Source organism: Pogoniulus pusillus, chromosome 1 (genome assembly GCF_015220805.1).
Source record: "Pogoniulus pusillus isolate bPogPus1 chromosome 1, bPogPus1.pri, whole genome shotgun sequence".
NCBI lineage: Eukaryota > Metazoa > Chordata > Aves > Piciformes > Lybiidae > Pogoniulus > Pogoniulus pusillus.
Window position 1 is genome coordinate 20114310 of NC_087264.1, and position 16725 is coordinate 20131034.

Sequence of the window (16725 nt, forward strand, 5' to 3'; positions counted from 1 at the left end):
CTTTCAATCTCCCCTCTGCCACTTTAAACCCATTCCTCCTCATCCTGGCATTACACTACCTTGTCAATAGTCCCTCCCCATCTCTCCTGCAGGGCCCCTTCAGATACTGGAAGGCCACTATAAGGTCTCCTCAAAGCCTTCTCTTCTCCAGGCTGCAGAGCCCCAACTCTCTTGTAGCCTGTCCTCATAGCAGAGCTGCTGCAGCCCTCTGAGCATCTTCATGACCCTCACTCCAACACCTGGACTCACTCCAACACTTCATGTCCTTCTTCTAATGAATAGGAAAACAACACCACGTTATTTGAACTGCACTGCTACCTAGAAAGGTTGGACCAGATGGCCCTTGACGTCCCTTCCAACCTGGCTACTCTGTGATTCTGTGAAAAACTAAGCCAGCCAAAATTTGGATTCAGGTAAAATTTCCCTGGAAGTTACTTCTGAAGGGAAAGCAGCAGGCAATTGCCAACAGGGAAAAATGGGAAGTCTAAGCATCAACCAAACCCCATCTCCAAATTAGAGAAAATACATAAACATCACTTTAAAATGCTAAAGTGGAAAAAAACCAAAACAAACAGAAATCAGCTCAACCACCAGGTACAGATTTTGATACTTCCCTTTCCAGTCAAGTAATGCCCAAGTCACAGATAGGACCAAGGGGCAATGGTTTGAAACTGGAGCAGGGTAGACTTAGATTGGACATCAGGGGGAAATTCTTTACTGGGAGAGTGGTGAAATACTGGAAGAGGTGGCCCAGAGACGTGGTTGAGGCCCTGTCCCTGGAGATACTCCAGATGAGACTTTATGTGACCCTGGGCAGCCTGAGCTAGTTGGAGGTGTCTCTGCTGACTGCAGGGGGGTTGGACAAGACGATCTTTGAAGGTCACTTCCAATCCAATGCAATCTGTGACTACCACAGAATCAGCCAGGTTGGAAGAGACCTCCAAGCTCATCCAGCCCAACCTAGCACCAGCCCTATCCAGTCAACCAGACCATGGCACTAAGTGCCTCATCCAGGCTTTTCTTGAACACCTCCAGGGACGGTGACTCTACCACCTCCCTGGGCAGCCCTTTCCAATGGCAAATCACTCTCAGTTACCATTCACTCTGATAACTTCCAAAGGGCAGGAAAAATGAGGACCCCCCCAGCAAACATCCTCTCTGTGCACCCCTGCTGTTACTCAGAACTGCTGGAGCTGTGCATTTCCTGTTTATCTTTCTAATTGGAAGTGGTTTCCAAGTAAGCAGCACAGATTCACCACTCAGTAACTTCATGCCTGTCTTTTCAATCCTCAATCTCCATTTATAGCCCTCGAAACATTTGATACAGCTACCTTAAGTCTGATCTTAATACAGCCTGGTATAGACCATCTTGATAAGGCTGAAGAAACACAAACACATCAATAAGTTGCTTTTGTCAGGAGGAATTTCCCTCCCTGCTACAGAACCAGAATCAAATCAAGATGTCACTTTTGTCAGGAGGAATTTCCCTCCCTGCTACAGAACCAGAATCAAATCAAGAAGTCACTTTGCCAGGAGGAGTTTCCCTCCCTCTCTGCTCTTTGAACCTGCAGATTCCAGCTGTCTGCAGAGAAACCTCCAATCTGCAGCTCATCAGGGTCACACAAAGCAAGCCTGAGAGGAAGGAAAGGACTTGCTGCCCTTACTGCAGGACCTAAAAAACCCACCCTGAGCTTTTACTGTAATAAGAGTGAGAACAAAAGAGTGAACTTAAAAAGACCCAAGCATGGGTGATGTCAGTGACAGAGCTTTCCAGGGGGCTGTAGTGTCAGCTGACAGCTTATGCAAGGCTTTATCTGCAACAAGCACAACAAAAAAGCCAAAAAACACTCACTGTCTGCTGCTCAGTTCCAAATAAAGATGGGAAATAGGCTCTTGAGGCTGAGCAATTATTTTCAACTCAAACACCATCTTTCCTGACATATGTGCAGCTGTACTGCTGAAATTCCAGATTCTCTGCAAATTCAGATTGCCTTTGAAGACAGAATCCAAACAAACCTAACAAATCCTAGTCCCAGCTTGGACAGAGCTCTGCTCCCTTACTTCAGGCCCTGCTTTATCCCCGGGGAGATCAGTCACAGCACCTCTACACCTGCAACATTTCAGTCCAAACAGAATGTGCCTATATTCTCGATCAGACACCCACAGCAGAAGCAGTTGTGAAGTTGTTCTGACTGTGCTACAACACAGGATCAGAGAACTGTTTTGGCTGGAAAAGACCTTTAAGATCATCAAATCAACCATTAACCTAAGGTGACTAACCCCACCACTAAACCGTGTCCCTCAGCACTACACCCATTCAAGCACCTCCGTGGAGAGCCTGTTTCAGTCTTTTAGAACTCTCTCAGGAAAGGAGTTTCTTCTAATATCTAACTTAAACCTACTCTGGTGCAGCCCGTGGGCATTCCATCTTGTCCTAGCACTTGTTCCTGAGGAGAAGTGACCAATCACCCTGAGCTGGCTCTAGCCTCCTTTCAGAAAGCTGTGGAAATCCAGAAGCTCTCCCTTCAGTTTCCCCTTCTCCAGACTAAACAATCCCAGTTCCCTCAGCTGCTCCTCACAAGACCTGCTTTTCCAGACCCTTCACCAGCCTTGTTGCCCTACTCTAGACCCGCTTCAGCACCTCAGTATCCTTCTTGGATTGAGAAACCAAAAACTGGACCTAGTATTCAAGGTGAGGCCTCACCAGTGTTGAGTACAGAGCCACAATTTCTTCCCTGGTTCTGCTGGTCAGATTATTGCTGATCCAGGCGAAGATGCTGGTGGCCTTTTTGGCCACCTGGGCACACACTGGCTCATCTCTCCTTGGCTACTGACCAACACCCCCAGGTCCTTTTCCACCAAGTAGTTTCCAGACACTCAGTCTCATGCCTGGAGTGTTCATGGAGACTACTGTGACCCAAGTGCAGGACCTAGCATTTGGCCTTGTTGGAAATCATCCCACTGGCCTCAGCTAATTGATCCAGCCTAACCAGGTCCCTTTGTAGGATCTCAAGCAGATCACCTCTCCCTCCCAGCTTGATGTCACCTGCAAACCTACTGAGAGTGTCTTGATTCCTTTATCCAGGTCATTGAAAAAGATATTAAAAGGAACTGGCTCCAGCACTGAGTCCTGGAGAACATATTCAGAACTCTCTCACTCCCTTTCTTGCAAAGCCCCAACTTCAGGCCTATGAACACGCAGTGCCACAGGATGTTACAGCCACAGCTCAGAATCATACAAACAACCAGACTGGAAGAGACCTCCAAGATCATCCAGTCCAACCTAGCACCCAGCCCTGTCCAGTCAACCAGATCATGGCACTAAGTGCCTCATCCAGGCTTTGCTTGAACACCTCTAGGGACAGTGACTCCACCACCTCCCTGGGCAGCCCATTCCAATGGCAAATCACTCTCTGTAAAGAGCTACCTCCTAATATCCAGCCTCCAAATCTACCTTTGCAAGGTTTCCATCTCTGCCTTTGGCTGCATTATTTCAGTGTGCTGGCCACAAACTTACATTTCCTTTTCTATCTACAAACAGGGATCAACAAAAAGCATAAACCAAACACTACAGTTGGCTAAAAGATGTTTACAACCCATTCTCCAAGAGAACAACCAGCCAACTTAAACCTAACTCTTAATCTTAACCCTAATACTTAACCTATCTTTAAGACTTAACCTAATCCTAACCCAAAACCTAACCTGACTCCTGACACTAATCCTAAACCTAACACTTAACCTCTCCCTCACCCTTAACCCAAACACACAAATCTAATCCTAACACAAAACAAAACCCTGACCCTTAGCCTCATCCTAACTACTAATCCTAACCCAAACCCTAAACCTCAACCTAATGCTAACCCTAACTCTACCCCTTAACCTAAACCTAACCCTAACCATTAATGCTAACCCAAACCCTAATACTAATGCTACCCTAACCCTAACTCTACCCCTTAATATAAACCTAACCCTAATTCTTAACCTAACCCTTATCACAACCCTAACCCTTATTCTAACCCGAACCCTACCCCAAATCTATCTCTAACCCTTATCCTCACTCTAATTCTAACCCAAACCCTACCCCTAATCCTAACCCATCTTGACACCATGACCCTTAACCTAACACTAAAGCTAACCCTTACACTAACCAGAACACTAAACCTAACTCTAACCCAAACCTAACACAAAGCATAACCATAACCCTTAACCTAACCCTACCACTAACTCTAAACCTTATCCTAACCCTAACTCTAATCATAACCCTAAACCTTAGTCTACCCCAATCCTAAACCTAACTCTAACCCTTAACCTAACCCTAATTCTAACCCTCTTTGTCTAACCCTAACCCTACCCATAATCCTAACCCATCTTGTCACCATGACCCTTAACCTAACACTAAAGCTAACCCTTACACTAACCAGAACACTAGCCATTACTCTAACCCAAACCTTAACCCTAAACCTAACCCAAAACCTAACCATACTCCTAACACTAACGCTAACTGGGAAAAATCCCCTTTAACCTCACAGGACCACAGGTTGTTAGGGGTTGGAAAAGACCTTCATAGATCATCAAGTCCAACCCCCCTGCCAGAGCAGGAACATGCACGTGGTTGTCTTGCACTTGTGTGAGCAGCAGAGAAGCTAGGTTGACACTGGAGGTCTCAAAGGTCCAAACCCACCTTGGTTTGTGTGACACACTCTGAATGGAGGCCATTGTACTGCTGCATCTGCAGCTTCAGAGCTGGCATAGAATCACAGAATCAGCCAGGTTGGAAGAAACCTCCAAGACCATCCAGTCCAACCTATCACCCAGTCCTGTCCAATCAACTAGACCCTGGCACTGGATTAGGGTTTATGGGTTAATTTTCAACCATAGCAAAATTGTTCTTGCTTAATTCTCATCTTAAGCCATGGAAAGAAAAGGTGGCTTTAATCTCTGTACTTACTTGCTGCTTCCACCATCAACAAAAGGATTCCAATGTGAAGCAAAGTCAGCACCAGCTGCCACAACCTGAAAAGGCACAAATTGTTATTCTTCTCTACCTGTGCAACTGAAATACCTTATCCAGTGCATGTGAAAGGGCTTGGGAGATTGCCAAGCCCTGCAGAGTGACCCATAAGCAGTAAAATCAAGGAAAATCACAACATGCAATCTATTTAGGAATTAAATACTGAAAAATTATCTTTTCCTTAAGACTCAAATTTACAAGCAGCATCTGCTAATGGTTTGTAGAATCACAGAATTCTTTGAGTTGGAAAAGACCTCTAAGATCATTGAGTACAACCTTCAACCAAAGGCCACCATGGCTGAGCATGATGGGGTTTGGAAGGGACACCTGGAGCAGAGTCTGCCACAGCAGGTATTCCAGTATCACAATATCCAGGTGTGTTTGCAATGTCTCCAGAGAAGGAGACTCCACAACCTGTCTGGGCAGCCTGCTCCAGAGCTCTGGCAGCCTCACACCAAAGGATTTTTCCCTACTATTCATATGGAAGCTCCTGGGTTCCAGTTTTTGCCCATTGCCCCTTGTCCTGTCCCTGAGCACCACTGAGAAGAGTCTGGCCCCATCCTTTTCTCCCTACCCTTTTAGTTCTTGCTGAACATTGCTCAGATCCCCTCTCAGGCTGCTCCTGGCTGACAACCCCAGGGCTCTCAGCCCTTCCTCCTCACAGAGGGGCTCCAGGCCCCTCAGCACCTTCAGAGCTTTCACTGGACTCTCCATTAGCCTCCTGTCTCTCTTGGACTGGAGAGGCCAGATCAAGAGTTGTAGAATCCTAGAATTGTTTTGGTAGGAGAAGACCTCCCAGATCATGGGGTCCAGCCACCACCATGGCCACTAAACCATGTCCCCAGGTGCCATGTCCACAGGTTTCTTGAACACCTCCAGGAATGGTGACTCCACCACCTCCCTGGGCAGCCTGTTCCAGTGCCTGACCACTCTTGCAGCAAAGAAATTGTTGCTAATATCCGATCTTGGTGCTTCTGCAATTTGACTGGAAGTGCCCAGAGCATCTGCAGTGTCCTCCTGTGTGATTTCTGAGCTGGGAGGCTTGGAGTAAGGATGCCCTTCACGTGTCAGAACAAAGTTAGGAGGGAGTTACTGTTGGTGATCATCAAAACGTAGCTGCAGGCTTTGATCACTCCCAGCGCGGTCTGGCAGCATCTCTGGTATAGGCCACATTCAGGAAACAAATCCACCCTAACCCAAAACCAGTTTCAGTGTGAAGGAGAACGAGGTGACTGTGTGAAAAAATCTCCCAGGTCATCGAGTCCAGCCACCACCACAGCCACTAAACCATGTCCCAGGTGCCACATCCACACGTTTCCTGAAGGCCTCCGGGGATGGTGACTCCACCAGCTGGGTTTAATGCCAGTATCAAGTGATGAAAACCCAAAAAGGATTTTCCACTCTAGGAACTTCCAAGATTCTCCCAGCAGGAGAACATAGTGCAGCCATCTTCCAAACTTGCTTGAGATGCCATCAGCAAAAGTTTGGAGAATCCTGTTTCCAGACATGGCATTGAGGGGACCTCACTGTAATTCAACTTAGAGATCTCTGGCACACTCAAACCCAAGATGAACTGCTACCTACCTGGTGGAAAAGCAGGAAAGGGGGTTTGCTGGAGTGCTGAGCACTGATGTCTCCAAACCCAAACTAAGAGTAGCCGTTGCTGTTCACAACAATTACTAAAAAAATGGAGCCTTTGTGTACATGGGCACACTGTAAGCCCAAAGAACATTAGTTAGCTGATGTGCAACAAACTGCTGAGGGTTGAGACAAACAGCAGCAGATCACAGTGGCAAAACCAGCTGTGTGCAAGCTGGAGGCCTTCTAAGAAACAAGCAGCAAATAATCCCTGATGATGGGAAGATCAGGGACTCAAATGCTGAGAAGCCTTTTTACATTATCAAATTAATTGGCATGTGTTGTTGGTGGCTGTTTGTTTTCACCTAAGCATGACTGCAGAAAGCAGGGAGAGTTTTCTTCAGCGTATGGCAACTGTCTGGAGACCCAGAGTGGACTTCTGATGGATGGTTCAGAGACATAGACTCAGAGCTGAACCAAGAAAGAGTGAAGAAATGATAACTGAATGCAAGACAAAAAGCAAGCCTGATCTTACCATTTCATCCCGAGCTTCTGTTTCTTTCCGTAGAGGGGGCTCAAACTGCAGCTTATCAACTGCAAAACAGAACAAATTCAGTTTTAATACACAGAATCTCCTTTTAATTTACACTTTACTCTGCAATTAATTTACAATTCAATACTCACAGGGCTCTTCCATTGCTTACTACAGTGAAACACAGGTTGTAACAGATCCAAACCTTATGCATTCAAGACTTAATTTGCCTACAAAATCCAAGCAGCATTTAAATATCAGCCTTATTGTCTAAATATTTAAGTTTGCAAACATGAAACCCGCAAGAAACAGACCAAAAGCAGACGGCAGAAGTACACAAACTGCAACTGCCTAACCACATGTTTCTGGTATTGCATGTAAGAGAATTAAAAACAAAGAGGCTTTTTACCAGCAAGCTTCCTATAAGTGTCACGTAGGAGATGCAGAGGAGCAGAACACATTTAAACTACAAAAAATGCTTATCCTGATCTGAAGAAATCTTTTTTTTTTTAACCCTAAATTTTCAACTTAGATCCAAGTGATTTACATATTAAGACCTGGAAATCAAGTAAGAGGTTATATGTAAAGGAAAAAAAAAAGGCATTTTGTTAGTGTGTACCCTGGACAGGAGAGCTAATCAAAGGGTCACAAGGTGGTTTCACAGGATTCACAGAATGTCAGGGGCTAGAGGGACCTCCAAAGCTCATCCAGTCCAGCCCCCCTGCCACAGCAGAATGTCCTATACCAGATCACACAGGAACATATACAGATGGGTTTGGAATATCTCCAGAGAGGGAGACCACAAGCCCCATGGGCAGCCTCTTCCAGTGCTCTATCAACTTCACAGGGAAAAAAATTCCTCCTCATGTTTAAATGAAACTTCCTATTGCTCAGCTTCCACCCATTGCCCCTTGTGCTGTCCCTGGGCATCACCCAGCAGAGCCTGGCTCCAGCCTCCTGGCACTCTCCCTGCACATATTGATAACCATTGATGAGGTCACCTCTCAGTCTCCTCTTCTCCCAGCAGCACAGCCTCAGCTCCCTCAGGCTCTCCTCCTAACAGAGATGTTCCAGTCCCTTCAGCATCTTTGTGGCTCTCCAATGGACTCTCTCAAGCAGTTCTGTGTTCCTCTTGAACTGGAGGGCCCAGAACTGGACACAGTACTCCAGATGTGGCCTCAGCAGTGGAGAGTAGAGGGGCAGGAGAACCTCTCTTGACCCACTAGCCACAGTCCTTCTAATTTAACCCAGAATGGCATTGGCCCTCCTGGCCAGAAGTGCACATTGCTGACTCATGCTCAACCATTCATCAACTAGGACTCCAAATCATTTTTCCCCTTTACTGCCTTCCAACAGGTCAGTCCCCAACCTATACTGATACCTGTTTTTTTTCTTTCCCAGGTGCAAGACTCTATATTCATAGAATGGTTTGGGCTGGAAGGGACCTTAGACATCATCTGGTTCCAACCCCCTGCTATGGGCAGGGACACCTTGCACTGGACCAGATTGCTCAAGGCTTCATCCAGCCTGCCCTTGAACAGAATCACAGAATTTCTTAGATTGGAACTTTCAAGATCATCGAGTCCAAGCATTAGTCTCACACTGACAAGTCCTTGACTAAACCAAACCCCTCAGCACAACATCTCATCACTATGAAGTGCTATGGTTGGAAAGGAGCATCAGCATCAGCCAGTCCAGCCTTCATCCCAGCATCCTTCATCACTAGACCACAGCCTCAAGTGCCACATCCACTCTCCTTTGAAACACCTCCAGGGATGGCAACTCCACCACCCCCCTGGGCAGCCTGTGACAGTGCCTGACCACCTGCTCAGGAAAGAATTTCCTCCCAGCAGCCAACCTGAACCCTGATGCAACTTGAGGCCATTTCCTCTTGTCTTAGCACTAGTAACTGGGGAGAAGATACCAGCTCCAGCCTCACTACAACCTCCTTTCAGGTAGTTGTAGAGGGCAATAAGGTTCCTTCTCAGCCTCCTCTTCTCCAGACTAATCAATTCCAGCTCCTCATAGGTCATGTTTGCCAGACCTCTCCTCAGCCTCATCACCCTTCTCTGCACCCACTCCAGCACCTCAATGTCCCTCCTAGACTGTGGTGACCAAAACTGGACACAGTACTCGAGGTGAGGTCTCACATCTCTCCAGGGAGAGGGCATCCATGACCTTCGTGGGCAGCCTGTTCCAATGTCTCACTACCCTTATTGTACAGAATTTCTCTCTAACTTCTAGTCTAAATCTGCTCTCAAGTACAAAATGCTAAGTTTGTTCTGTATTTTCTAATCACACCATGACACTCAACATCCTCCTGTGAAAATATGTAATCCTCATTATCAACTTACTCTCATTTATTTGCTGTTTGCTTGTTATTAGTGGTTTTGGCCTTTAGAGTACAGCTCCTTGCTTTGGAAGAATCATAGAATCAACCAGGTTGGAAGAGACTTCCAAGTTCATCCAGCCTAACCTAGCACCCAGCCCTAGCCAAGCAACTAGATCATGGCACTAAGTGCCCCATCCATGATTTGCTTGAACATCTCCAGGGATGGCAACTCCACCACCTCCCTGGGCAGCTCATTCCAATGCCAATCACTCTCTCTGGCAACAACTTCCTCCTAACATCCAGCCTAGACCTCTCCTGGCACAACTCTCCGTGAAATCACAGACCTAAAAGGCTTGTGCAAGGCTGGAACATAACTTTGCGATGCAGACACGATGGAAGGAGACAGCACAAAAATACTCAACTTTGAAATGTGATTTTTGAGAAAATAGTCTTGAAGATTCATGTATATTAGAATTACAGAATTCCAGCATGATGGGGCTTGGAAGGGACCTCTGGAGATCATCCAGTCCTACTCCCCTGATAAAGCAGAGTCACCTACAGCAGCTTGCTCAGGATCACAAAAGCCAGGTGGGTTTGGAGTGACTTAAAAAAAAAGGAGACTCCCAACCTCTGTGGGCAGCCAGCTCCAGGGCTTCAGCACTCTTGCAGAAGAAGTTTCTTCTGTTCAGATAGAACTTCCTGGGATCCAGCTTGTGGTCACTGCACCTTGTCCTGTCACTCGGCACCTCTGACAAGAGTCTGGCCCTACCCTCTTGATCCCTGCCCTTTAACTATGGACCAGCACTGAGAAGATCCCTTCTCAGACTATTCTTCTTTGAGACTTAACAGCCCCAGGTCTCTCAGCCTTCCATAGAATCAACCAGGTTGGAAGAGACCTCCAAGATCATCCAGCCCAACCTAGCACCCAGCCCTGGCCAATCAACTAGACCATGGCACCAAGTGCCTCGTCCAGGCTTTGCTTGAAGACCTCCAGGGATGGTGACTCCACCACCTCCCTGGGCAGCCCATTCCAATGCCAATCACTCTCTCTGGCAACAATTTCCTCCTAACATCCAGCCTAGACCTCCCCTGGCACAACTTGAGACTGTTTCTCCTCGACCTGTTGCTAAGGTTGCCTGGCAGAAGAGACCAACCCCACCTGGCTACAGCCTCCCTTCAGGTAGCTGTAGACATCAATGAGGTCTGCCCTGAGCCTCCTCTTCTCCAGACTAAACAACCCCATCTCCCTCAGCCTCTCCTCATAAATGCTCCAAGCCCCTCAGCATCTTCACAGCCCTCTTGCAATGTGCTTATTTTTTTCTGATTCTGTTTCTCCGAAGTGCCAATGCAGAAAGGACTTTGCAGAGAGCACTACAAAAGAGCCAGACCAACATCCACCACTGGTAGAACCAAGCCAAGAGCACAGCAGAGGCAGAGCAGCTCAGGTACGTACAGTTGATCTCCGACGCTGTTCTCTCTGCCCTGATGTTCCTGTTTGTCGATCGAATCGTATGGCGGACGACAGCATGAGGCTGCAAGGGCCAGAGAGAGAAAAGCTGAGAGAAACAGCATAGAACCATAGAATCTTAGAATCAGTCAAGGTGGGAAGGCACCACAAGCATCATCTAGTTCCAACCCCCTTGCCATAGGCAGGGACACCCTGCCCTAGAGCAGGCTGCCCACAGCCTCATACAGCCTGGCCTTAAACACCTCCAGCCATGGGGCCTCAACCACCTCCCTGGGCAACCCATTCCAGCCTCTCACCACTCTCATGCTCAACAACTTCCTCCTCACATCCAGCCTGAACCTACCCATCTCCAGCTTCACTCCATTCCCCTTAGTCCTGTTACTCTGATAGCCTGAAAAGTCCCTCCCCAGCTGTTTCAGAGGCCCCCTTCAGATACTGAAAGGCCACAAGAAGGTCACCTGGGAGCCTCCTCTTCTCCAGACTGAACAGCCCCAACTCTTTCAGTCTGTCCTCATAGGAGAGGTGTTCCAGCCCTCTGATCAAGCCAGTAGCCCTTCTCTGGCATGGATTTGTTGGATCTCAACCCACAACCAAACCAAGAGGGAGAAAGAAGAGTTCTAAGAGTTCTTGCAAGTCATATGCTCTAGCATGCACCCACCTTTGTCCCAGCCTCATAGTTTGTGTACAGAATCAAAGAATGGTTTAGTTCGGAAGGTACTTCAAAGCTCATCCAGTTCGAACCCCCTGCCATAGGCAAGGACACCTCCCACCAGAACACTCAGGGCCTCATCCAAGCTGGCCTTGGACATGTCCAGGGAGATTGTGGAGCATATTCTGTGCTTCTGTGCGCCACAACCTCCCTACGCAACCTGTGCCACTGTCTCACCACCCTCACTGCAAACAATTTCTTCCTAACATCCAGTTTCAATCTCCCCTCTGCCAGTTTAAACCCATTCCTCCTTGCCCTGTCATCCCAAGGCCTTGTCACCAGTCCCTCCCCAGCCCTCCTGTAGGCCCCCTTCAGATACTTGAAGACTACGGAGGATAGAAGGATCCTTCCATGCACAAACAGTGCAGATTCACAGAATGGTTTGGGTTGGAGGGGATCTTCAAGATCATTCATTTCTGACTCTCGTAGATTCACAGAATGGTTTGGGTTGGAAGAGACCTTCAAGATCATTCATTTTCAATTCTTGCCACGCAGGTGAGATTAGACTGGGTAGCTCAAGGCCCCATACAACCTGCTTCTGAACACTTTCAGGCATGGAGACTCCACAGCTTCTCTGGGTAACCTGTTCCAGTGCCTCACCACTCTCATAGAGAAGGATTTCTTCCTAATGTCTAATCTCAATCCATCTTCCTCCAGTTTGAAGCCATGACCTGTTGCCCTGTCTCTCTGTGCCTTTGTAAAATGTCCCTTTACAGCTCTTCCCTAGCCCACTTCAACTGCTGGAAGCTGCTCTAACACCTCCCCAGAGCCTTCTCTTCTCCAGGCTGAACACCCCCAACTCTCTCAGCCTGTTTTCACAGGAGAGGTGCTCAAACCCTCAGATCATCTTCATGGCATCCTCTGCACCAGCCTCAGCCTCACAGAACCCATGCACAGCATCCTTCTCTAGTCCCACAGCAGAGGTTTGACAAGAGCTGTGGCAGTATTTCCTGGCTTCTCCTGCCAGAAACGTCGGGATAATGTTCCTTCAAGCTGCAACCTTACCTTCCCAAAGCAAAGCAGGTTATTTAAACTGCAGTTTTACCTAAAGACAGAAAATAAAAGATGTTCTCACCTCAAAATCATCATCATCAACTTCACTGTAGTGTGTATGGTTGTCAGGATTATTAACTTTATCCAACAGCTCAACTGCTAAAGATCTTGAAAGACCAGGCTGCCCCACAAAGCTATGCTAGAAGTGCAGAAAAGAGCTAGTTACAACATGCAAGTGCTATGTAACATTAATAAACAGCCAATGCAGAATGTTACTGAATGACTCCTTCATGGCCAAGCTTTCTAACCTCTCCACAAGCATGGGAAAAAAACACACTTGTGGTCATTTTTCACTTGGAAATTAAATTCTGAGTCAAACAGCAATGACACCTGAACTTCTCTGTTTTACACAAGTATTTCTGCAGAGTTTTGGAAGGCAGGAATTGAATTAGAGAATCATTTTGGTTGGAAAGGGCCTTTCAGATCATTGAGTCCAACCACTAGTGAACTCTACCAAGGCAGTGCTAAACCATGTCCCTCAGCATCACATCTCTTTTGCTTTTAAACAACTTCAGGGATGGGGATTCAAGCACCTCCCTGGGGACACTGTTCCAGTGTTTGAAAATGCTTTCAGTGAAGAATTTTCTTCTACTGTCCAATTTAACCCTCCCATGGTGCAACTTGAGGCCATTTCCTCTTGTTCTATCATTTGTCACTAGGAAGAAGAAACCAACTCCCCTTCACTCCAACCTCCTTCCAGGGAGTTGTAGAGAGTGAGAAGGTCTCCCTTCAGCCTCCTTTTCTCCAAAACCAGGTAGATGAACAACACTAAACACATTTGTTTTCTATTTAGGAATGGTTATGCAGCTATATCCAAGAGGCTGAGACACTCACTTGCAGAGAGGACAAGGCTGAAGAGAAAATATGAAGCAAAGTTCTGCAACTGTTCCTACCAAAAATCACATCAAAATCTTACTACTGAACAAATCTTACTATATCTGACCAGCGTCTTTCCTTCAGATTTCACCACCCTTATTGTAAGATCAGAGAAAGAATACTATGATTTGAAGCTGGATGCCTTTAAGAACCACAAGTTCAGGGCCTCCAGAGGCTAGATAGGTCCAGAAGGTGGACTGGAAAGTGTAATGTTTTCTTATTTCATTCCATAACTCCTGCATCCCTATAATAGTGGCTGCAGAGACAACATCTTCCTCCTTCCCCTATCTCTCTCTCTCTCTCCTTCTCAATACTGCTCCCTTATCTTTGTGATGACAGAATCACAGAATTAACCAGGTTGGAAGAGACTTCCAAGATTATCCAGTCCAAGCTAGCACCCAACACCTTCTAATTAACTAAACCATGGCACTAAGTGCCTTATCCAGCCTCCTCTTATATACCTCCAGGCATGGGGGACTCCACCACCTCCCTGGGCAGCCCATTCCAATGCCAATCACTCTGGCCGTGAAGAACTTCCTCCTAACATCCAGCCTAAACCTGCCCTGGTGCAGTTTGAGACTGTGTCCCCTTGTTCTGTTGCTGGGTGCCTGGCAGAAGAGACCAACCCCACTTGGCTACAACCTCCTCTCAGGCAGTTGTAGACAGCAATGAGGTCTGCCCTGAGCCTCCTCTTCTCCAGGCTGCACACCCCCAGCTCCCTCAGCCTCTCCTCACAGGGCCCCTCAGTAGCTTTGTGCCCTTCTCTGGGCACTTTCAAGAACCTCAATATCTTTCCTAAATTGAGGAGCCCAGAACTGGACATAACACTCAAGGTGTGGCCCGACCAGTGCTGAGTGCAGAGGCAGAGTGACTTCCCTGGTCCTGCTGACCATATCTGAGGGAGGCCTGAAGCAGCCTTGGCAGGGCCCTGAAGCTGGTGAGATGAATTTCAGCCACATCACTCAGGTTTTGTATGGGGGGTGGTGGTTAGAGAGGCATGGTGGGGGGCAGGGGGGTTGTGCATTGGAGGCCTGGTTTGGAGGAAAGTGGTGAGAAACTTTGGTCTAAGGAGGTTTTGGTTTGGAGAAAATGGTTCCAGTTTGGTTTGCTACGATCTGTTGCTCGCTTTGAAGCAAGATTGTCTTCTTGATGTCACTAAAAGGTTTTGAGTCACTTACAGAGAGGAGCCTGTCTGCTGTTGGTCTCTTCTTTGGGTTTTTTGTAAGTGCTATTTTGACAAAATTATGGAAGGTTGCTGACCTGAAAGAAAAGAAGAGAAAATGCTTTCTGGTTAATTTTTCAACAAGATCTTTTTGATTTTTAACATTGTTACTAAACAGACTACAAAAGGATGTGCTAAATCAAAATCTTGTCTGGGTGCCTCCTCTCAGGTTTGAGTAATTACACTTCCAACTTAACAAAATAGGACAAAAACATCATTTGATTCACGGAAAACATTTGCAACAGGTAATAAATCAAATGGGCAATAAATCAAACACGTAGAGAGAGATTTTTTCCAGCTTCAACTGTCAAAAGAATTAGATCTCAGAAATAAAAATGATCAGGTGTGTACCAGGCAATTTACCAATTTACCCATTTCACTGCTTTTGGCTACAGGCAAGAAAATAAAAGATGATGCTCTAGACAGACTCAAGCTACCCTTTAATACACTTCCTGGCTATTTTCAGCACAACTTAGATGCCTGTGTCACTTCTCCTCTTTTTACATCTGAATTATGACTTGATGTTATGACTGGACCTACAATTTCTCAACCATTTTAATGCCTCTCTTGGGGACAGTATCAGCTGAAGTCTTCTTGCTCTCATCACATTATGAAACACACTTAGAATCATAAACTGGCTGGGATGGGAATGTACCTTCATACAGCATATGAGGATCATTTAGAATCATAGAATCAGTCAGGGTTGGAAGGAACCACAAGGATCATACAGTTCCAACCCTCCTGACATGGCCAGGGACACCCTACCCTACATCAGGCTGGCCACAGCCTCATCCAGCCTGGCCTTAAACAGGTTGAGGGTGGGGCCTCAATCACCTCTCTGGGCAACCTGTTCCAGGCTCTCACCACTCTCATGGTGAAGAACTCCCTCCTCACGTCCAGTCTGAACCTACCCATCTCCAGCTTTGCTCCATGTCTCTCCTGCACTGAGGACTCCAAACCTGGTCCCAGCACTGCAGGTGAAATCTCAGCAGAGCAGAGGGGCAAAATCCCCTCCCTCTACCTGCTGCCCACACTGCTGAGGATCAGCCCAGCAGACTTGGCATCAGTAATGTTGTGAAGCAACTCAATTTGAAGCTCAGCAATCAGATAAAAGCTGTATTTTGCCCTGCTACCAGACCCTCAGCAACATTTTGTCCTGTTTGTAAAGCCCTCTAGTTTATGAAAGTTAGAAAGGCTCCCTAACAGAACAAGCTGCTCATATTTGTGAGGTGTACAGCTGCTAGATCCAGAGCTGGTGCACTGGGAGAGAAGTACTCCCATCTTTGTTTAATTGATAGTGTTGGCACTTTTCATGCCACCATTCTGAATCACTTCCTCTTTCAGCCTTAGTATCTAAGAAGGCAGCACTGCAGAAGAAAAGTGCACTGGCTGGGGTTAGTGCTGAGCAGTTTCAATACAGGAAATGTGCACTTAAAAGTGTTTTCTCCCTTCCTTTAGCACATGGCTGCCCACTCAAACGCCTCAAAGGCAAAAAGCCTGCAGAGCAGCACAATCAGCAAAATCATCCTGCATATCAGAATTGGTTTGAGGCTCATAAATAAAATATTAGCAAATGTGGCACAAAATCCCACAGCCACTGGGAAGGAATCAGAGGATGAAGAAATCATGGAAGCATTAAGGGATTACCTGTCCTCATGAGAATTGCAAATGCTCTATAATAGGAATTAAGGGGGAAGAATAAAACCAATTTTCCTTCCTAGAATATACAATAAGGACTGAAGAAGGAAGATTTCATTTCCCTCTGGATCACTGGCAGGGATCTATTTACATAGGTAGGTCTGTCCTGTTCCACACTGCTGGTTTTCTGTCACATCAGAAGACTCATAAAATCACAGAATACTCTGGGTTGGAAGTGACCTTAAGGATCATCTAGTTCCAACCCCCCTGCCATGGGCAGATGTCTGCTGCTGGACCTTAAACCTT

General features: G+C 46.7%; 1 protein-coding gene across 4 annotated transcripts in view; it reads right to left on the reverse strand.

Annotated features, from left to right (window-relative positions):
- MAP4K5 (mitogen-activated protein kinase kinase kinase kinase 5) overlaps positions 1-16725 on the reverse strand; it is a 116273-nt gene that overhangs the window by 25582 nt on the left and 73966 nt on the right. For all 4 annotated transcript variants that reach the window (XM_064142997.1, XM_064143006.1, XM_064143014.1 and 1 more), the window contains 5 exons: positions 14738-14819; positions 12706-12822; positions 10907-10985; positions 7125-7183; positions 4949-5013 (listed from right to left, as the gene is read on the reverse strand). In XM_064142997.1, the coding sequence (XP_063999067.1) occupies positions 4949-5013; positions 7125-7183; positions 10907-10985; positions 12706-12822; positions 14738-14819 (402 nt within the window). The remainder of the gene's footprint in view (positions 1-4948; positions 5014-7124; positions 7184-10906; positions 10986-12705; positions 12823-14737; positions 14820-16725) is intronic.